This window comes from Diaphorina citri, unplaced genomic scaffold, assembly GCF_000475195.1.
Source record: "Diaphorina citri unplaced genomic scaffold, Diaci psyllid genome assembly version 1.1 scaffold998, whole genome shotgun sequence".
Classification (NCBI taxonomy): Eukaryota; Metazoa; Arthropoda; class Insecta; order Hemiptera; family Psyllidae; genus Diaphorina; species Diaphorina citri.
This window is the reverse complement of record NW_007378429.1, coordinates 92,325-114,253: the sequence shown is the minus strand read 5'-3', so window position 1 is coordinate 114,253 and position 21,929 is coordinate 92,325. Positions and strand designations below refer to the sequence as shown.

General features: G+C 38.5%; 5 protein-coding genes and 2 long non-coding RNA genes across 7 annotated transcripts in view; 5 read left to right on the top strand and 2 right to left on the bottom strand.

Annotated features, from left to right (window-relative positions):
• The first annotated feature begins 80 nt into the window (after window positions 1-80).
• Window positions 81-968, top strand: LOC113469237. The gene is made up of 2 exons (XR_003392709.1): window positions 81-322; window positions 594-968. It is a non-coding gene; the product is annotated as an uncharacterized LOC113469237 (long non-coding RNA).
• Window positions 969-1,689: 721 nt separating this feature from the next.
• LOC103513637 lies at window positions 1,690-2,343 on the bottom strand. Its single transcript, XM_008478483.3, has 2 exons — window positions 2,136-2,343; window positions 1,690-2,041 (listed from the first exon to the last, which is right to left on the bottom strand). The coding sequence occupies exons 1-2, from the start codon at window positions 2,174-2,176 to the stop codon at window positions 1,690-1,692; spliced, it is 393 nt and encodes a 130-aa protein (XP_008476705.1). The 5' UTR covers window positions 2,177-2,343.
• Window positions 2,344-2,363: 20 nt separating this feature from the next.
• On the top strand, window positions 2,364-3,108 carry LOC103513630. The gene is made up of 3 exons (XR_541608.3): window positions 2,364-2,452; window positions 2,565-2,588; window positions 2,775-3,108. It is a non-coding gene; the product is annotated as an uncharacterized LOC103513630 (long non-coding RNA).
• Window positions 3,109-3,650: 542 nt separating this feature from the next.
• On the bottom strand, window positions 3,651-5,706 carry LOC103513636 (putative uncharacterized protein DDB_G0286901). Its single transcript, XM_026826788.1, has 4 exons — window positions 5,284-5,706; window positions 4,508-4,941; window positions 4,152-4,289; window positions 3,651-3,712 (listed from the first exon to the last, which is right to left on the bottom strand). The coding sequence occupies exons 1-4, from the start codon at window positions 5,673-5,675 to the stop codon at window positions 3,651-3,653; spliced, it is 1,026 nt and encodes a 341-aa protein (XP_026682589.1). The 5' UTR covers window positions 5,676-5,706.
• A 1,665-nt stretch (window positions 5,707-7,371) lies between these two features.
• LOC113469238 (F-box/LRR-repeat protein 4-like) lies at window positions 7,372-11,349 on the top strand. Its single transcript, XM_026826787.1, has 4 exons — window positions 7,372-7,427; window positions 9,488-9,658; window positions 10,967-11,100; window positions 11,148-11,349. The coding sequence occupies exons 2-4, from the start codon at window positions 9,563-9,565 to the stop codon at window positions 11,347-11,349; spliced, it is 432 nt and encodes a 143-aa protein (XP_026682588.1). The 5' UTR covers window positions 7,372-7,427; window positions 9,488-9,562.
• A 2,219-nt stretch (window positions 11,350-13,568) lies between these two features.
• Window positions 13,569-14,922, top strand: LOC103513635 (F-box/LRR-repeat protein 4-like). Its single transcript, XM_026826786.1, has 4 exons — window positions 13,569-13,711; window positions 14,145-14,336; window positions 14,537-14,728; window positions 14,919-14,922. Exons 1-4 carry the CDS (start codon window positions 13,569-13,571, stop codon window positions 14,920-14,922), a joined length of 531 nt encoding a protein of 176 aa, XP_026682587.1.
• Window positions 14,923-15,429: 507 nt separating this feature from the next.
• LOC103513631 overlaps window positions 15,430-21,929 on the top strand; it is a 9,143-nt gene continuing 2,643 nt past the window's right edge. The window contains exons 1-2 of the mRNA XM_008478477.2: window positions 15,430-16,690; window positions 17,035-17,172. Coding sequence (XP_008476699.1) covers window positions 15,467-16,690; window positions 17,035-17,172 — 1,362 coding nt within the window. The 5' untranslated portion in view covers window positions 15,430-15,466. The remainder of the gene's footprint in view (window positions 16,691-17,034; window positions 17,173-21,929) is intronic.

Below are 21,929 nucleotides of genomic sequence, written 5' to 3'. Positions count from 1 at the left end.
CCAGACGAGACGAAATATTCCTCATTGTAGAGTATTGTGTATTGATATATTATTTTGTACTTGCTCAATTTTTAGTGAACTGCTTTTCCATACTATTATGTTATGTAGACTTAGTAATGTTAGTACTATACTTATTAGTGCTATATACTCATGATATTTAGTAACTTAGTAAGTACTGATGATTTTATACATTCCATATATTTTTGTTTATTGTATAGTATATTGGATAGGTAAATGTAGACAACACAGGTTTCTTTATTTTTATTATGGTTTTAATTTAAGACGTGTATTATCTAGTAAGAATAGAATTATTCTATTATAGGTTTTTAAAATTGATACAGGGTGGCTATTGGCTCATGTACAACGCATTGAGGATGTCTGCAAAATTAACAAAGGAATAAGCAGCAAAAGAATATCTTTGCATTAGTTAATTACCTTATTGGTAGGCTCTACAAAGTGTTCAAATTGTTAAATGTCAGGGGAAATTAGCCAAATGAAAAGTCAAAGTACCTAGGTAATGTAATAGAAGGAAAAAATGTGACAGTAACATTTTGAATTCTGTCCCAGTCCCAACATTTAAATTTCTATTATAGGTTTTTAAAATTGATACAGGGTGGCTATTGGCTCATGTACAACGCATTGAGGATGTCTGCAAAATTAACAAAGGAATTAGCAGCAAAAGAATATCTCTGCATTAGTTCATTACCTCATTGGTAGGCTCCACAAATTCTTCAAATTGTTAAATGTCAGGGGAAATTAGCCAAATGAAAAGTTAAAGTACCTAGGTAATAGAAGGAAAAAATGTGACAGTAACATTTTGAATTCTGTCCCAGTCCCAACATTTAAACAGTTTCTCAAGCGTTGTACAATGGTTGTGTGGACACCCTGTATAGTTGTATTTTATGTCCTGATATAACAGTGATTAGGTGGTAGAGACAGTGAGGGTTCGAATCCCAGACGAGACGAAATATTCCTCATTGTAGAGTATTGTGTATTGATATATTATTTTGTACTTGCTCAATATGGGCATGCTACGACACAGACCACAAGCGTTTAATGTAGCAGTTGTTTCATCGCTACGAAATAAAAACGGCGGTGAAACACTCATCTTTTTTTAAAAAAAAATAGGATATTAGTTGACAGGGTTTGGTACTCAGAGGGCCTATTAATTGACAGGGTTACGATACTAATGAATTATTTGTTGACAGGGTTTGCTCACTTGGCCACAGTTCGGACTTTGGAAAGATTAGATCTGTACAGAACTTCGATCGAAACCCAACCCCTGGTTAATATACTACGAAACTCACCTCATCTCAAACACATTAACCTGGGCTCATGTGTCAAGGTAAGACAATAGGATAAAAAAATCTTAGAAAAAGAACTGGGCCTCATTTCGGGAAAGTATGGAATAATATAAGTTCCAAGTGTAAAGTTGCAATAATAATAACAACTTACATGTTTGTACAGTGCAAAAAAAAAAAAAAAATGAGTGGGTCTGAAGGAATTTGATGTGTTCCAATCCATTCATTCCCAAAAAATTATGTCGTAGAATATGCAATTTTATTGTTGGCATAATAGGACTTTATATTCCTAGAACCACTTGAGTTCCAACGGATATGGAAGAGGATTTAGATGTAGAATGACTGGTGTTGGTGACATTATGATACTTGGGAATATAACTAGCAGACGTTACATAGCTGTGACCAGGATGATTAGCGGATGTGATGATGGGACCACTTGAGTTCCAACGGATATGGAAGAGGATTTAGATGTAGAATGACTGGTGTTGGTGACATTATGATACTTGGGAATATAACTAGTAGACGTTACATAGCTGTGACCAGGATGATTAGCGGATGTGATGATGGAGTTCTGGTAGTGAGATGTTGAAGATGATTTGCAACATGGTGCTGCTAATGTAGAGGTGTTTGAGGGGAAATAGTTTTGATTAGCAGAAGGCACATTGTTCTCTCGACTTGTCTCCAAGTATTTGTTAGTCGTATTATCATAGGCATCATATGAACTGTTGGTACTACTAGAGATTAGCAGAAGGCACATTGTTCTCTCGACTTGTCTCCAAGTATTTGTTAGTCGTATTATCATAGGCATCATATGAACTGTTGGTACTATTAGAATAGCTGGGATTCCAATTCTGTTCATTGCTAGCACTCCCCATGTAGTAGCTGACAGTGGTGGGGGATACATAGTAGTTGGAGTTGGAGTAAAGAGCACTGGAGGAAGTAGTAGCTACATTGTAAATGTTAGTCAAGTTCCCTGGAGTAATCTTACTCGCTTTGTTATCATTTCGCTTGCGTTTGTATCGTATCTTGGTTTCCACGGGTTTGTGAGGAAGTAGTAGCTACATTGTAAATGTTAGTCAAGTTCCCTGGAGTAATCTTACTGGCTTTGTTATCATTTCGCTTGCGTTTGTATCGTATCTTGGTTTCCACGGGTTTGTAAGGAAGTAGTAGCTACATTGTAAATGTTAGTCAAGTTCCCTGGAGTAATCTTACTGGCTTTGTTATCATTTCGCTTGCGTTTGTATCGCATCTTGGTTTCCACAGGTTTGTAAGTTTTACTGCTCGGAGGTGGCATTTCAGAAGAGAGCAATGCCTCTGTACTGTAATTCTTGTATTTGTTGTTGTTTTCAATCGGTTCTTTCAAGTTCGAAGGAAACTTGGATGCCTCTGTACTGTAATTCTTGTATTTGTTGTTGTTTTCAATCGGTTCTTTCAAGTTCGAAGGAAACTTGGCCTCTTTTTTAATCGCAGGAGGTGGCATTCCAGAAGAGAGCAATGCCTCTGTACTGTAATTCTTGTATTTGTTGTTGTTTTCAATCGGTTCTTTCAAGTTCGAAGCAAACTTGGCCTCCTCTTTTTTAATCGCGTTGGATTTGGTTGTGTAAGATTGAGTTTTATCTTTAGAGGCAGGTTTGTTAGGGTCTACTAACTGACTGACCGACAAGAAGCTGGAAGAGTTAGAGGTGGGAGGATTTGGATAATAGTATTGAATACTCTTGTCAGGGTTCTCATCATACAATGATTTTCTCGATTTACTATTGTTTGTATTGTCTTTATCACTATGTTCTTTCAATTTAGAAGAATTATATTTGACATTTAACTGACTGACCGACAAGAAGCTGGAAGAGTTAGAGGTGGGAGGATTTGGATAATAGTATTGAATACTCTTGTCAGGGTTCTCATCAAACAATGATTTTCTCGGTTTACTATTGTTTGTATTGTCTTTATCACTATGTTCTTTCAATTTAGAAGAATTATATTTGACATCGGTTCTTGTGTTATTTGAATAAGTCTGACTTGAAGTTTTGTTTTCACTGCATTGTGATATTGGTACTTCAATGGTATTGGAACTGAAGTGTGAAGCTTTGTGCTCTTGTGTTTTGTCTTTAGTATGACTGTGAGTGACATTCTTGCTGTCTGCAAAGAAACCAAGCGTTGAAGAACTAGATGGGTCTTTTCCATCCTGCCAGCCGAAACTATTTGTCTTGGTGGTTGAAGGAGTAAGAGTCTTTAGTATGACTGTGAGTGACATTCTTGCTGTCTGCAAAGAAACCAAGCGTTGAAGAACTAGATGGGTCTTTTCCATCCTGCCAGGCGAAACTATTTGTCTTGGTGGTTGAAGGAGTAAGGTTACTTGGCTGAAGGTCCAAATTTGGTTTTCTTGGCAGCAGAACTCATTTTAGGTGGGTAATCTACCAAAGGAATGGGTTGAGTTGAAAGCTTATAAGTTGGGTTATCATATTCTTCATTTCCTGATTGTCCCTTGCATGCTTTATCATTTTATATATCACTTAATACACTTATCTTATCAGCGCATCACATATCTTATCAGCTTATCACATATCTTATCTGTTATCAATGTATTTTATCACTTTATCAGTTAATCAGTCTTCAGTCTCCTATCTAGACTTCTAACTTTATTTTTATTTTTTTTTTGTTTACATATTTTTCACTGCATTTCCGTACAGGGACATAAAAAAACCGTACGCCTGGTGTTTATTACCGTACATGTCCGGCTATTTTTGTGTGTGAAACTGGCAGCACTGTTTACATGTTTACCATTTACCGTACATTTGACAGGACAAGACAAGAACTTTCAACTTTCTTGAACTTTCAATTTTTTCCATTTACAGCAAATAGCAAATACAGCTTTATCTTTATCATATTTGTAGGGCTGTGTGCGTCTGTGCGTTTCAGAAATGAGGACACCACTTGTATTCTCATTAGAACCAAAACATGTGTTTGTATCACTTGACATTACATTCGAACCTAAATTCTCGAACGAAAAATTCAAATTCTTGCGAACTTGCCTCTTGTTCAAGTTAGCATTATTACTTTCTTCCCCATGTTGTACTTTCTGGAAGATAGCTGAACTATTATGCTGTGTCTGGTAGGGACTATCACCAGTGTGGGTTTTGCTGGATGACATGACATTGTTGATAGAGTATGAACCCACATTATTGACATTATTACTAACTCTATTAAACCTAAATTCTCGAACGAAAAATTCAAATTCTTGCGAACTTGCCTCTTGTTCAAGTTAGCATTATTACTTTCTTCCCCATGTTGTACCTTCTGGAAGATAGCTGAACTATTATGCTGTATCTGGTAGGGACTATCACCAGTGTGGGTTTTGCTGGATGACATGACATTGTTGATAGAGTATGAACCCACATTATTGACATTATTACTAACTCTATTGTTAGTATCATTGCTATTATAGGAGTTCTCAGTATTTACATGGCTATTGATTCTATTGTTGCTGTCACTGCTGCTATTATAAGAGTTTTCAGTATTACTGTGACCATTAATTCTGTTGCCAGTATTATTGCTACCTTTATAGGAGCCCACATTAATCACATTACTATTAATTCTAGTGTTTGTATCATTGCTATTGTAAGAGCTTTCATTATTGACGTTGTTATTGATTTGCTGCTATTATAAGAGTTTTCAGTATTACTGTGACCATTAATTCTGTTGCCAGTATTATTGCTACCTTTATAGGAGCCCACATTAATGACATTACTATTAATTCTAGTGTTTGTATCATTGCTATTGTAAGAGCTTTCATTATTGACGTTGCTATTGATTCTGCTTGTGCTGTCACTGCTGCTATTATAATAGCCCACATTAATACCAATTCTATTGTTTGTCTCATTACTGTGCTTATAGGAGCCCATATTATTACTTATTCTATTATTTGTGTCATTGGTATTTTTGTAGGATTCGTCAGTATTAACATGGCTATTGATTCTGTTGTTAGTTATTGATTCTGCTAGTGCTGTCACTGCTGCTATTATAATAGCCCACATGAATACCAATTCTATTGTTTGTCTCATTACTGTGCTTAAAGGAGCCCATATTATTACTTATTCTATTATTTGTGTCATTGGTATTTTTGTAGGATTCGTCAATATTAACATGGCTATTGATTCTGTTGTTGGTCTCATTGCTACCAATATAAGAGTTGTTAGTGGAACTGCTAGTTCTGTTGTTAGTGCCAATGCTAGGATTATAGGAGGCTACATTGCTATTGATTCTATTATTAGTATCACTGCTAGCATTATAGCAGCCCACATTATTATTACTGATTCTACTAGTGTCATTGCTGCTATTAGGCATGTCATGCACCATTGTATTGCCTCTCTGCTCCATACTGTTGGTATTACTATTATAGCTCTCAATATGACTGTAGCATTATAGCAGCCCACATTATTATTACTGATTCTACTAGTGTCATTGCTGCTATTAGGCATGTCATGCACCATTGTATTGCCTCTTTGCTCCATACTGTTGGTATTACTATTATAGCTCTCAATATGACTGGCATGATTGATTTCATGCCTAGTGTTATCTTCAGTATCCTGGTTTACAGAGGACTTGTGATTCAAACTATCAATGCTATGTCTGACCATCATATTAGAACAAGTGATATCATGGTTAACTAATCTGTCTCTCCGAGCCTTTTCATATTTGCAGGTAGGTGGCCTGGAAAAAAATGAAAGAATGAGAGTGAATGAAGAATCTTTTGGATTTTGGTTTGTAGGTCTAACATTTGATTGCAAAATATACCTCAACAAAACATTAACTGGAAATTTGAATTTGTAAGCACTAAGTAGGTCATGAGTTTGATTCCCGCCTGGGGTAAATTTTATCCTAAACAGATAAGGTTTGTTATTGGAACAGGTGGCTTTCTTCTCTCTTGACTTTTGGGATCATTAATTAGCTAGACCTTAGCAGTTACAGTTCCCTCTTTCAAACATAAAAAAGTCCTTTCTGAATAAATCTATGGACTCTAGACAAATGTAGTGAAGCTGAGGAGACTTGGCTGGATTCTGCTCGGGTAGAAATGTACTCAACTCTGTTATGATCAAATTCAATCTGTCTCTCCGAGCCTTTTCATATTTACAGGTAGGTGGCCTGGAAAAAAAATGAAAGAATGAGAGTGAATGAAAAATCTCTTGGATTTTGGTTTGTAGGTCTAACATTTGATTACAAAATATACTTCAACAAAACATTAACTGGAAATTCAAATTTGTAAGCACTAGGTCATTGGTTTGATTCCCGCCTGGGGTAAATTTTATCCTTAACAGATAAGGTTTGTTATTGGAACAGGTGGCTTTCTTCTCTCTTGACTTTTGGGATCATTAATTAGGTAGACCTTAGCAGTTACAGTTCCCTCTTTCAAACATAAAAAAAAGTCCTTTCTGAATAAATCTGTGGACTCTAGACAAATGTAGTGAAGCTGAAAGGTCATTTGAGTTCATAATAGGTACTCTATCAGGCACTTACTTGGCTGAAGGTCCAAATTTGGTTTTCTTGGCAGCAGAACTCATTTTAGGTGGGTAATCTACCAAAGGAATGGGTTGAGTTGAATGGTTATAAGTTAGGTTATCATATTCTTCATTTCCTGATTGTCCCTTACATGCTTTATCATTTTATATATCACTTAATACACTTATCTTATCAGCTTATCACATATCTTATCTGTTATCAATGTATTTTATCACTTTATCAGTCTTCTAGACTATTTACTATTTACTATTTTATTATTTTTTTTTATTATTTACATATTTTTCACTGCATTTCCGTACAGGGACATAGAAAAACCGTACGCCTGGTGTTTATTACCGTACAAGTCCGGCTATTTTTGTGTGTAAAACTGGCAACACTGTTTACGTGTTTACCATTTACTGATTTACCGTACATTTGGCAGGACAAGAACTTTCAACTTTCTTGAACTTTCAATTTTTTCCATTTACAGTTTACAGCATATACAGGTTTATCATATTTGTAGGGCTGTGTGCGTTTCAGAAATTAGTGACAATAGAACTTTCCACTTCGTGATTCAATTCTCATACCATAACACGATTGCAGGACACCAGTGATACAGTAGACTCTCACAAGGTACCTAAAAAAAACCTCTCACTTGAAAAACCTCTGGTCCATAAGGGGGAAAAATTACCTCTAACATTGCTTTCAGCAAATTTAAAAAGATTTTTTGGCCTCTGAAGTAAGTACCTTGCTTGGTGGTATAGTGGCCAAGATGCTTGCCTGGTAAACAGGAGGGCAAGGATTTATCTCCAGCCATAGTATGGCATTTTTTCCTTATAAAATACATTTATTCATTTATTCATTTTTATTATTTAATAATGTCCTCAATATGCTGTGAGAAATTGGCTCCAAAAACAGGAAACACAGACACCTAATATACAGCTCATGTTAAATTACTACTGGCCAAGATGCTTGCCTGGTAAACAGGAGGGCAAGGATTTATCTCCAGCCATAGTATGGCATTTTTTCCTTATAAAATACATTTATTTATTTATTTTTATTGTTTAATAATGTCCTCAATGTGCTGTGAGAAATGGGCCTCAAAAGTAGGAAATACAGACACCTAATATACAGCTCATGTTAAATTACTATTAAGTCCTATTGGAATGGAGCAGTTGCAAATGTGTAAAAATTATAAATAAATGGTCAATTCCTATGTAAAAAGTTGGAAAAATCAAAACCGAGGTCAAAACTCCGAAAAAATAACTATAAAATGTCGAAAATTCAATTTTTATTTTCCGTTCTAATGAAAGAGTTCAAAGATGTGTGACGTCAGACTTTACGCAGTTGTTTTTTTTTTTTTCGTCCGCTAGGTAGCGCCAGTATGCAAGCACGCTTGCGGAGGAGCAGAAAGAAATGTGCAGAAACGTATGCGCACAATCACATTAATGTGTTGCCTGCGAGGGAGCTTTGCTTGGGTAATTTGATATGACGTCATCGTGTACGGGAGCGTATGCCGTGACGTCAAAATTCACGATTTACCGGTATTTTTTAAATCGATTTATCTCGGAATCTAGGAGTCGTAAGAAAAGAAAAATTCCGTTGGTCCTCATTTTTCCTGCTCTATGATTTTGAAACATCACCCAAGTAAGCGCAACTGATCTATTAGAACATGAGTAAATATTATGGGCTAAGGTTATGATTTATTTTTATTTATTTGAAAAACCTCTGGTCCATAAGGGGGAAAAATTACCTCTAACATTGCTTTCAGCAAATTTAAAAAGATTTTTTGGCCTCTGAAGTAAGTAACTTGCTTGGTGGTATAGTGGCCAAGATGCTTTCCTGGTAAACAGGAGGGCAAGGATTTACCTTCAGCCATAGTATGGCATTTTTTCCTTATAAAATACATTATTTTATTTATTTTTATTATTTAATAATGTCCTCAATATGCTGTGAGAAATTGGCCTCATAAATAGGAAACACAGACACCTAATATACAGCTCATGTTAAATTACTATTCACTCCAGTAGGTGTACGTGCTATAGCCAAGTGTAGGAAATTACAGGAGGTGGACTTTGGTTGGTGGTAAGTAAGATATTATGTTTTATACAGAGAAACGTAAAACGTTTTGTATGTTTTCCTTGATAATTTACATATTTTCATGTTTCAAGTCGATACCTGACCTCGAAACGGTCTCAAGTTATTGTGTTCACAAGTTCGTAAAAACAGATGTGCGCTATCCTAATCCGTTATATAGAAAAAAAGTAAAAAAGGAATGTAAATCTAAAGCATAAACATTCACAATTTTTTGCAGAACATACAAAATGTACCTACATACAAAATGTCTGGCGTGCAAGACTAGTGTGACACCCACTCGGTCACGGAGATTTCACAAAATGAGAAAACATTTTCAATCAAAAGTGGGTTAAAATCCCTCAAATTTGGTTCATCAGATATGAGTTTTCCGAATCAAACGTTGCAGTTTTGGATATTGTGATTTTTGTGAACCAAGTATTGTGTTTTTCTTGTGTTGAAATATTATGGGCTAAGGTTATGATTTATTTTTATTTAAGTACCTACCTATTTACTAACTTTTTATTTCAGTTCAACATGACCCCATTGAGTAAATATGGGCTAAGGTTATGATTTATTTTTATTTAAGTACCTACCTATTTACTAACTTTTTATTTCAGTTCAACATCACCCCATTCCACAAACTAGTAGTGCAAGATTTGGACCGAATTCTGCAAGCATTGGAAATTGATCGAATGCCCTCTACCTCACCACCTCGCCTATCTTCTGCCAACATTGTCAAACAAACCGATGTCACTCGATGTCAAAATGGAAGCTTTAGTATTCTGCCGGTAAGAAAATAGCCTAGGTAGCTAGTTAACATACGACTATCACGTCACGTGAGATCATAGGGGGTCAGAAAGACGTAGTTCAAAGTTTTCCCTTATTAGGTATTGTAGGTCATTTCGTTCAGGACAGCTACACTACTATCATGTCACCTCACGTGACGTGATAGTAGTGTGTTTCTACCTTTACTGTACCTTAAAAACCAGGGGTCTAGGTACTTCTTAAAGCTGATGTACTTATACCCCGAGTCCAATACATATAATTTAATTCACTCAGAAGCAAACTCCGTGGCCGATTGGGTATCACACTAGACTTCCACACCAGAGTTCTTGGGTTTGATTCCCGGTAGGATTGAAATAGGCATGAGATACACTCAGTCCCGTGAGGACAAAGAGTAGGTAACTTCTTTACCTTCAGCACAAATAAGAAGGCTTTTAGTTTAAATTCAAACAGGTGTCACTCGATGTCAAAATGGAAGCTTTAGTATTCTGCCGGTAAGAAAATAGCCTAGGTAGCTAGTTAACACTCGACTATCACGTCACATGAGATCATAGGGGGTCAGAAAGATGTAGTTCAAAGTTTTCCCTTGTTAGGTATTGCCCCACATTATTATTACTGATTCTACTAGTGTCATTGCTGCTATTAGGCATGTCATGCACCATTGTATTGCCTCTCTGCTCCATACTGTCGGTATTACTATTATAGCTCTCAATATGACTCACATGATTGATTTCATGCCTAGTGTTATCTTCAGTATCCTGGTTTACAGAGGACTTGTGATTCAAACTATCAATGCTATGTCTGACCATCATATTAGAACAAGTGATATCATGGTTAACAGAGGACTTGTGATTCAAACTATCAATGCTATGTCTGACCATCATATTAGAACAAGTGATATCATGGTTAACATTCTGTGTCTTGGTGGCAATATTTAGCTACACTACTATCATGTCACCTCACGTGACGTGATAGTAGTGTGTTTCTACCTTTACTGTACCTTAAAAACCAGGGGTCTAGGTACCTCTTAAAGCTGAGGTACTTATACCCCGAGTCCAATACTTATAATTTAATTCACTCAGAAGCAAACTCCGTGGCCAATTGGTTATCACACTAGACTTCCACACCAGAGCTCTTGGGTTTGATTCCCGGCAGGATTGAAATAGGTATGAGATACACTCAGCCCCGTGAGGACAAAGAGTAGGTAACTTCTTTACCTTCAACACAAATAAGAAGGCTTTTAGTTTAAATTCAAACAGTTTACCTATGATTTAGACTTGATTTTTCTTTAACAAATTCTATTCTATTCCCAGGACGAGGTCGTTCTTCACATCCTCTCCTACCTGGACCTCGTGTCACTATGCAGGGTGTCTCATCTGAACGCTCATCTGCACCGGCTCGCTACAGACCCCACCCTGTACACTGGCCTTAATCTCAGAAGGACGAGGTCGTTCTTCACATCCTCTCCTACCTGGACCTCGTGTCACTATGCAGGGTGTCTCATCTGAACGCTCATCTGCACCGGCTTGCTACAGACCCCACCCTGTACACTGGCCTTAATCTCAGGCCTTACTGGCCTCGGGTAAACTCGGCATTTCTCGCCACTCTAGCACTGAGAGCACCATTACTACAACGTCTGGACCTGGGCTGGTGTGGCAATTATGGAACTGTGGACGTACGAGCATTTACTAGGTAATATACTGATCAATCAGGTTTTCAGCTTAAGTAAGAACGTATACAAAAAGCCCACTTTGGGGCTTAGATGTAGGGGCAAAGAGCCGTAAAAGTTGGGTTAAACATACAGGAATCTACGAACACCAGAATTAGAGTCTCGTATTGCTGTTGAACTACATTTTTTTTTTTTTTTTCACGTTTTTCTTGAAGATCTCATGTTGAAATCTTTTTAGAAAGCGTCAAAGTATCCTTCATGATGCGATGTGCGATTTATCAGTTTCTTACAAAAATGTAACGTACAAAGACTGTAGATTCGGCATTAAGACAAACCTATGCACTATGCATTGCATTGTAGAGACGTAGGCAAAAAAATCTCACATTAGTGAGGCAGACGTTCAAGAGTGGCGCCTTAGATTTCCCCATGTCTCCATTAAACGGAGCTTTCAGAATGAGAACTATACTGGCATATATTCTGCTTACTAGAAATACGTATACTGGTATATATTCTAGAATTAGAATTATACTGGCATATATTCTGCTTACTAGAAATACGTATACTGGTATATATTCTAGAATTAGAATTATACCGGCATATATTCTGCTTACTAGAAATACATATACTGGTATATATTCTAGAATTATACTGGAATATATTCTGCTAATTGGTCTTTGAGTAATCGCGTACCTCTTGCATTCCATGGAGGTAGCATTATAACTGGTATTCTGAAGCTGAGAAAATCCCGATATGAAATTTATGTGGATGGAATCTGAATTCTCGAATCCGGCTTTTTATTGGAATCTCAGATAGATCGAAATTGTTCACCCAATTTTATATCTCCTCCGAAATTACTGATTATTATTAATTATTGTTTTTCTGGAACCACAACACATTGAAGTGGCCACTGATATTAGAACTCGCTTTAGTACAACTCTTTTTTTAGCCAGGCAGTTCGTAGGCAAGGGAACTCGCCCGGCAATATATGACACGGTCACACGAAGCGAGGAATTACTGCGAGTTTCCTTTGATTTAGAACTTAATACAACTCTTTACAACGTAAAACTCGTTGTAATAATTTGGGATTTCCCTTGGATTACATTACATCAAGGGTCTATTTGTGTTTTTGTAGAGGTTTGATAGAGGGAACTGTAACTGCTAAGGTCTTATCGTCCCTAAAGCAAAAAGAGGATAGGAAAAAGCCAGCCGTTCCGAGAACGAACCTTATTCGTTTAGGTGTAGTTGTTTGGTTCAGAGTCATGTGAAGGTCCACAGACACCTACTGAGGAATTTTCTATACATTTTATGTATACTTAAGGATGTTAGGTTGATTTATTGTGAAAGTTCCCCATACGTACCTATTGTAATCATCGAAGAGAGAAGGAAGACAGGATAGGAGAAAGCCAGCCGTTCCGAGAACGAACATTATCCCATCAGGATAAAATCCGCCCCGGGTACCGGGAATCGAACCCGCGGCCCAGCGCTTACAAGGCAGACGCACTACCAACCAAGCTAACTAGGCTGGAATACAACTCTTTACAACGTAAAACTCGTTGTAGTAATTTGGGATTTCCCTTGGATTACATTACATCAAGGGTCTATTTGTTTTTTTGTAGAGGTTTGATAGAGGGAACTGTAACTGCTAAGGTCTTATCGTCCCTAAAGCAAAAAGAGGGTAGGAAAAAGCCAGCCGTTCCGAGAACGAACCTTATCCGTTTAGGTCTAGTTGTTTGGTTCAGAGTCATGTGAAGGTCCACAGACACCTACTGAGGAATTTTCCATACATGTTATGTATACTTAAGGATGTTAGGTTGATTTATTGTGAAAGTTCCCCATACGTACCTATTGTAATGATGATTGTGAACTGCTTTTCCATACTATTATGTTATGTAGACTTAGTAATGTTAGTACTATACTTATTAGTGCTATATACTCATGATATTTAGTTAGTAAGTACTGATGATTTTATACATTCCATATATTTTTGTTTATTGTATAGTATTTTGGATAGGTAAATGTAGACAACACATATTGCGATATATGTATTTGGAAAAATCCTACAATGCTGCAGTGAGCACCAAAGTTGTGATATAGTAACACAAAGAAAGACATTTATTCTTTATTATTCCTAGACTACGGTATCAAATAAGTTATATTAAATAAATATGAAATATTAGACCTCATTTCGGTGTGAACTCGGGACGTACCTTGCTCATATTGTTGTCCTGTTTACCCAGGTGTCCAGTATGGACGAGGTGGCTCAAGCTCTGGGCGAATACAATCCTCATCTGATAAGTGTGGACTTCTGGAAGACCTATTCCCTCACTCCAGTAGGTGTACGTGCTATAGCCAAGTGTAGGAAATTACAGGAGGTGGACTTTGGTTGGTGGTAAGTAAGATATTATGTTTTTATACCAATAAACGTAAAACGTTCTGTATGTTTTCCTTGATAATTTACATATTTTCATGTTTCAAGTCGATACCTCGAAACGCTCTCAAGTTATTGTGTTCACAAGTTCGTAAAAACAGATGTGCGCTATCCTAATCCGTTATAAAAAAAAAGGAATGTAAATCTAAAGCATAAACATTCACAATTTTTCGCAGAACATACAAAATGTACCTACATACAAAATGTCTGGCGTGCAAGACTAGTGTGACACCCACTCGGTCACAGAGATTTCACAAAATGAGAAAACATTTTCAAAAGTGGGTTAAAATCCCTCAAATTTGGTCCATCAGATTTGAATTTTCCGAATCAAACTTTGCAATTTTGGATATTGTGATTTTTGTGAACGAAGTATTGTGTTTTTCTTGTGTTACAGTCTAGGCGTAAGTATTCCCGGAGACTGCCTGTCACTCCTGGCGTCCTCATGTCCAGAACTAAGGAAACTATTCATGGTAGCGTTGCGTGGTATACTGGACAAGGATTTAGACCCTTTCATTCAGAACTGTAAGCGATTAGAACAGGTGGATCTGTTGGGAGTCAGATCTATATCGCAGGAAGTTTGTCTAAGGTAAGGGGTTTTTTTTCGCCCTGGGTTAGGATCGTACCCGCGACCTTGTGCTTACAGGGCAAAGGTAATGGGTACTTCAGAACATACACGTATATTTGCAATCAAAATATGAGTTTTTTTATTTTTTATTGTTAATATCTCCAAATGAGCTATTTTTATTTCTTTTAATTTATTATGGTGCAGATGAGCTGTTGTTACAGTCTAGGCGTAAGTATTCCCGGAGACTGCCTGTCACTCCTGGCGTCCTCATGTCCAGAACTAAGGAAACTATTCATGGTAGCATTGCGTGGTATACTGGACAAGGATTTAGACCCTTTCATTCAGAACTGTAAGCGATTGGAACAGGTGGATCTGTTGGGAGTCAGATCTATATCGCAGGAAGTTTGTCTCAGGTAAGGGGTTTTTTTTTCGCCCTGGGTTAGAATCGTACCCGCGACCTTGTGCTTACAGGGCAAAGGTAATAGGTACTTCAGAACATACACCTAGGTACGTATTTGCAATCGAAATATGAGTTTTTTTATTTTTTATTGTTAATACCTCTAAATGAACTATTTTTATTTCTTTTAATTTATTATGGTGCAGATGAGCTGTCAATTTTTCTACAAAGTCACAACTTTGAGTCGGGGTTAGGTTTTTTGGGCCATTAGGAACCTATTCGCTATGAAAACTCATTTTCACGTTTTTTTTTCGACGCATGGTAGGCATCGAACCCGGGCCATCTACATGGCAAGCGCGTTACTACTAATGTCACTCGATGTCAAAATGGAAGCTTTAGTATTCTGCCGGTAAGAAAATAGCCTAGGTAGCTAGTTAACACTCGACTATCACGTCACGTGAGATCATAGGGGGTCAGAAAGATGTAGTTCAAAGTTTTCCCTTATTAGGTATTGTAGGTAATTTCGTCCAGGACAGCTACACTACTATCATGTCACCTCACGTGACGTGATAGTATAGTGTGTTTCTACCTTTAAATACTGTACCTTAAAAACCAGGGGTCTAGGTACTTCTTAAAGCTGATGTACTTAGGTATACCCCGAGTCCATTACATATAATTTGACGGTCAAACTTTCTTGACTTGGCGGGGCGGGGATCCTGTTACTAATAAAGAAGAACCAATCAGCCCACCTCTCATGATACATTACGATGCAGAGACAGGCAAGAGATACCTACTGGATGTAAACAAGTTTGAGGAAGGCAAGTTAGAATTCAAAGATCCGCAGACACAGGAGAAACTAACAGCTGACCTGACCAAGAGAGTAGATCCCCTCACTGGGAAACCTCTGCATGGAGGAGAAGATGGAGTGACATTTGTCGGACAGATCAAGAACGGGGAAATGTATATTGTGAAATCTAATGAGACAGGACAGTTGCAGATACTAGACCACAACGGTAACCCAGTAGATGTTACATCCCAGGGATATCATACCCTATATGATGCTGAGGCTAACACAACCACACTACTAGATGAGAAGGAAGAGGCACTCATCACACTGCCTGGCAATGTACAGATAGAACAACTAGATGACGGCGAGGAGAATGAAACTGAAGATATGGAGGAAACAAACAAGAAATTCAAAGTGGTACAAGACCCTGACACTGGGAAGATAAAGATTGTGAATGAGAAGGGTGAAGTGGTGGAGGCGTCACCTAACCAGTACTTCGTGTTCCAAGACCCAATCACTGGCAAACCAGTGCTGTTAGACAGCAGTGGACAACCTGTCCCAAACATGCCCAAGTTCAAGCTTGCCAAAGATCCGGTGACGGGCAAAACCATTCTAGTGAGCATGGGAGGTCAGCCCCTGGCGGGGACTGCAGGTCTCCCTGCTGATATGATACTAGAGGATGCTACACCTAGTGACGAGGTACACATCGCAGGGATCGGTCGATATCGTATGGAAAACCCCATGACCGGCGACCTGGAAGTCGTCCCTCGTATACATCTCATCAGAGACCCTGTCACAGGACAACCACTGTTCCTGGATAGTAAAGATCAGATGGTGCCTGCTAAGAAACTATACGAGGTGGTAGATCCTGTGTCTGGAAACACCTTGTACTTTGATCGGAACGGGAGACAGGTGCTTCTGGACGCGCCTTGTACTCCACAGAGCCCTATGACTGAGAACAAGGAGGGAGATGGTCTGGAGGCGTTGCTAACAAGGAGCACTCGACCACTGGCCAGACCTTCTCTCCCTCTGTTACCACTATCAGCACCCCATTCTGTAGAGGAGGGAACTACTAAAGAGGAGAAGACGGAGCAGGAGAAATATTTTGATGATCTGGAATATGAGGAAGCAAGAAATATAGTGGCGCAGGTGAATGTAGCACCTGCAGAATCCAGGCCTATCTTCCTTAAGGTAAGAATCTGGTGTGAACATCACACCACTTAGCACTTATTATTCTACTCGTATCACATTATGGAACAACTTTTCATACCATCTAACGAAACAAAGGTGTATTTTCCTTTCTCAAACGGAACCGTCCACACATGGTCGACGACGAGGTGAATCTATGTTGTCGAGGCATCAGTCGACGGCTATGTGTTATGTGTGGCCACAGCTTATGGGTTCCAGTCGATAGTCATCGACTTTGGCTGTCTGTAGTTTAGACCTGTATGCTGTCTGTAGACGCACTCTATCGATATAAACACAATTCCGATATTTGTTGGATGTCTCATATAAATCTCATTAACCCATTCCAGGTCCTGATGGACGTGATAGAACTAAACAGAGACCTGATCAAGTGTACGCTGAAGAAGAAGATGGATGCGGAGAAAACTTACATGTTTGGGTTAATAGAAGAGAAGGAACAGAGGCAGGCTCAGTTTGTACGCGATCAGGTGAGGGGGATTTAAATTGCGCATGCGTAGTAAACCGTTTTAGGACTGTTGCACATTGGAAGCGTAGTCGTTCAACTTTCAGTCACCTCGAAGTCAAAATCTATGAAAATGATACAGGGTACAGACCCTCACACTGGAGTTGCGCGACTTGGGTCTCCTAGAGTGTTGAGCGATCTGTATCATTTTCATAAGTTTAAATTTTTAGGCGACAGTGCGCGACTCCTCGCTTCTAAAAGTCGCATGACTACGCGTCAGGCCTAGACATTCAATCGTAAAATAATCGATTTTGTAGTCCTTTTTTTCACCCTTCTTTTACAGCTGAACTTTTGAAATTTCGTAGACAATAAGCAAGTAGAACTTACCATTTGCTTCAAATTTCATGATACTTAAAATATGGAAATGTAACGGAAACGGAGTTATTACAGGGTTAAAAAAAGCGGCGAAATGTTTCGTGTTGTTAATAATAATAATAATGTAGCACTCCGTTCTGAGGCCGGAACTTGGCCTTACCGGATTTTTAAATAAAAGGACGCGATTTGAATAATTCCATTATTACCTATAATGACCGCATCTTGAATATTTCACCCAGATGAGATCCCACGCTGGTGACTATGGTAAAACTCAAGTCCAAGCCATAGTACTCCGAAAACTCGACAGAGAGAACGAACTCCTTCTGTACAAACTAGACGCTAGAATCACGGCTGAAAACAAAGTCATAATGGATGTCGTGAAAGAGAATGTGATCAAGGATAGCAGGAAGATCATTAAGTACACCAACATACCGTGTTATCGGAACTTCAAGCGAATAGTGTACAAGGAATTGATGAAGAACTTGGAAAAGGAAATCGAGGATGTGAAGACTGAAGCGTGTCGACTGATATCCAATTGTGTGGTGGAGCGATCAGTAACTTCACCATAGCTACGGTGGGAGAACTACATGAGGATCTCCTAGGCAAATATCCGGACTTCCTTGCATTCTTTGTGTGCTTGGGATATGCACTGCTATTAGGTAAGAAGATATAATTAAATAGATTGAAATCTTCTTCTTCTTCTTCACCTTTTCCCGTGTTCAGACGGGGTCGGCGTTTTCAATCAGCCGTAGGGTGATCGCTTTTGGCCATTTAATTTAGTTTGGTTAAAAATGAAAAACTGAACGGGACGCCGGGACACCCCCTGAAATTCGGGACTGTCCCGGCCAATTCGGGACGTTTGGCAAGCCTAATCATTACTATGGAGTAAAAACGGCAATGAAACTCTCATTTCCCGTCTATCCCACAGGTATGGGCGTGAAGGGCTCAGCTTTCATCAACAGCTTCCTCACGCTAGCTAACCTCATGGTTATGGGCATCGTGATAGTAGTCGGCTTCTATTACGGTCGTCTAGACAATTGGATCAACGAAGGAGGTGGCTTTCTACCCTATGGCATATCAGGCGTGGTGGCAGGAGCGGCTACGTGTTTCTATGCCTATGTTGGATTCGACAAGTGTTGGAAATGTCTGATACGGATAGGTGTGCGGACTACCATTACTTAACATAGGAAGCAAAATACAAAATTTGTCGGAAATGTCTAAAGTGTTGGAAGTGTATGATCAGTCTGCGCGCTGCTTAATAATCCTAGACAAAAGAAAGTGAAATTCATTAGACAAGAAAAAGTAGTTAAAGTACGCAATAAAGACAATAGAAAACAATAGTTCATTTTGAGTCACTCTGGCAACCTTTTATTCTCAGAATAGATTAGATTTTATCCGGCCGGTAAAAAGGCGGAAAAGGGGCGGAATTTATAATTTAGCGGGGGAGAGGTGGAGCGGCGCGGCGTGCTACCTTTTTCTCTAAGCTCCCTCCCTTTTCCGCCCTTGCGCCAAAACCTTCCCTACCCTTTGCGCCCTTTCCTGCCCAAACCTCCCTTTCCTTTTCTCCCTTTCATCCACTCTCCCTTGCTCCAGAAAGGTATTGATTTTCCTACCTACGTCACAGTACATGCGTTCTGGTAGACACTATGGGCTTTCGTTTCTACTGGACTCATTTTCATTCGGAAAGTTCAACTCACCACTTTCCAGTAAGTATATTTCTTTCGTGTTTTTTTGAACAATCAATTTTTTTCACACATTTTTTGTCAATTTTTTCGGCCCCTGAAAAACAAACTATTTTTCTTTGTTGATTGCCTGGCCCGTAGGTTTGACTTGGTTTTCGTTTAAGTACATATTACCTTCGTGTTAGGCTCATTTATTTTACCGAAGGTTAGTGTTTTTCTGGCTGTAGAAATGAAACAGCTGTTAGGACTTTAAGAGTAGTCGAGAGATTCTTTGTATCCATATGATGTGGTTTTCTGACCAAAATTTTCCAACTAATTTGATCTTTAGAGGTTTAATTTCCTCTCAGAAGTGTTAGATAGGTTCATACTTCACAAAGATTTAGGTAAATTCGCCCTTGAAAAACCACCCCTAAACGTGTAGGAAACTTAGGGGTACTTGAAAAAGCTCCAAGTGCCTCATTTTCTTTGACGCCATGTCTTTTGCTTTAGTTTTTATTGTTTTTATACCTCAGTATCTAATTCTCTTGTAGGGGTAATTGAGGAGTGCAAATTGAATGGGCGAAGTGAGTTGCAAGTTTTATCTGGAGAAATTTGCATTCTGTCTGTAAATCTATTTCGCGATGACTCTCGAATGGTGTGTCCGATATTGATGAAATTCGGCAGACATAGGTATTTGCTTCCTAATTAGAATTTCGACTTGATTGGAACTCCGGGTGTCCCTTTTAGAGAGCCTTGTTCTGAGTTTCACAGTATACCTAAGTAACAAAGTATCCACAAATGCCTGCCCTAAATTTTACCTTGTAAAAATATACTATGCCCTGAATTTCAAAAGTTTATCTTCAGAGCAACACTTGATTGGAACTCCGGGTGTCCCTTTTAGAGAGCCTTGTTCTGAGTTTCACAGTATACCTAAGTAACAAAGTATCCACAAATGCCTCCCCTAAATTTTACCTTGTAAAAATATACTATGCCCTGAATTTCAAAAGTTTATCCTCAGAGCAACCCTCTATGAAGATGAGAAAAACCTTCCGAAGTCCCGAGTCGGTTCGTGTAAAGATACACATCAAGCGTGCTTACTGGAACTTGACCTTGCGTAAAGAATTCGATTATTTCTATACTCGACCTATAACCAACCGCGTTCTTATTTCGAATCTTTTTGATCTATCAAGACTTTTCAAAGGACTAGTCAGAGTCAATATCAAAATTTGATTGTAAAATATCTGACTCCGCGTCTAAAATATCTGACTTTGTAATTTTGTATGTTTGTATCATTCATGCTCAACTACTCGGCTGTTACGTTCGATATCATTCGAACCACTCCAATTGAAATCACGCAAGTTACTGCATTTGCATTTCCATTTCCAAATCACGCGTACATAGGGAAGACCATTCACATATCTTGCAGACATGGGTAAGAAGAAAGGTAAAGGTAAAAGTAAAAGAAAACCCAAGGAAGAAGAGAAACCATTCACATTTGACATCAACAACTTCAAGGTAGAACGTTGTGTACACCTATGTCAGTGTGGGGGAGTTCTGGGCGTTTGTGATTGGCTGGAATATTATTCTCGAGCATATGATTGGTAAGCATATGGTTTGTAAGCATATGATTGGTAAGCATATGATTTGTAAGCATATGATTGGTAAGCATATGATTTGTAAGCATATGATTGGTAAATCCTGAAATAGTCTGATTGTGAAATAAATAGTTCTGATGAAGGTAAAAGGATGGCTTTGTGACCAAGTTTTGGCAGTTTTTGACGGTTTTCAGCTCTTCTAAGACCGCGTTTTGCTATGTCGAGTTGGCTTCAATTCTGGATTGAACTGGGTATTAAGTATAACTAAATTTGGTAAACCCCGCTCTTGGTGGATTTCAACTCTACTGACTAACTAAACGGTTAGAGATATCGAAAAGTTACATATAAAAACCCAAACCCTTAAGACAGTACTTTATATGTACCTTGTCATATTTGATCTTTTAGAATAAGCATAGAAAGGAGAATGGATAAAATGTATATTGTAAATTTAAAAAAATAATAAATAAAGTCATATATTCAAATCAAATCAAACCTATCATCGGAGCAAAATCTAACAGGATAAGGAAAGTCGTGTAATGTTCGCACCAGATTTCTAACACCTCTTTCTTCCCGGTCACTCGGGTGCAGGTGCAGCGAGCGTGGCTAGAGCTTGGAGTGGTTACGTTGACTCACTGTGTGGTGGAGCGATCAGTAACTTCACCATAGCTACGGTGGGAGAACTACATGAGGATCTCCTAGGCAAATATCCGGACTTCCTTGCCTTCTTTGTGTGCTTGGGATATGCACTGCTATTAGGTAAGAAGAGAATTAAATAGATTGAAATCTTCTTCTTCACCTTTTCCCGTGTTCAGACGGGGTCGGCGTTTTCAATCAGCCGTAGGGTGATCGCTTTTGGCCTGACATTTGGTTTTGGTCACAAAATTTTACGAATGGATGCCCTTCGCAATCAAACTTTCCTAATTCTTTACAAGGGAAATTTCAGGCTGTAAGGAACTCTTCAACCCAGTTGGATTCCCTTTCCATTTATAAATTTCCTAGCACTGGAGTTAATCAACGGCAAAAGCGGTTGGTATTTAGAGGGGTGACTGTCTGACCGTCGTATGTATGAAAAGGAGATCACAGAGGCCCCAACTAAAAAATAAAAAAAAAATCGAAAATTTTCACATAGGCCGTTCTTCTTGGGAACGATT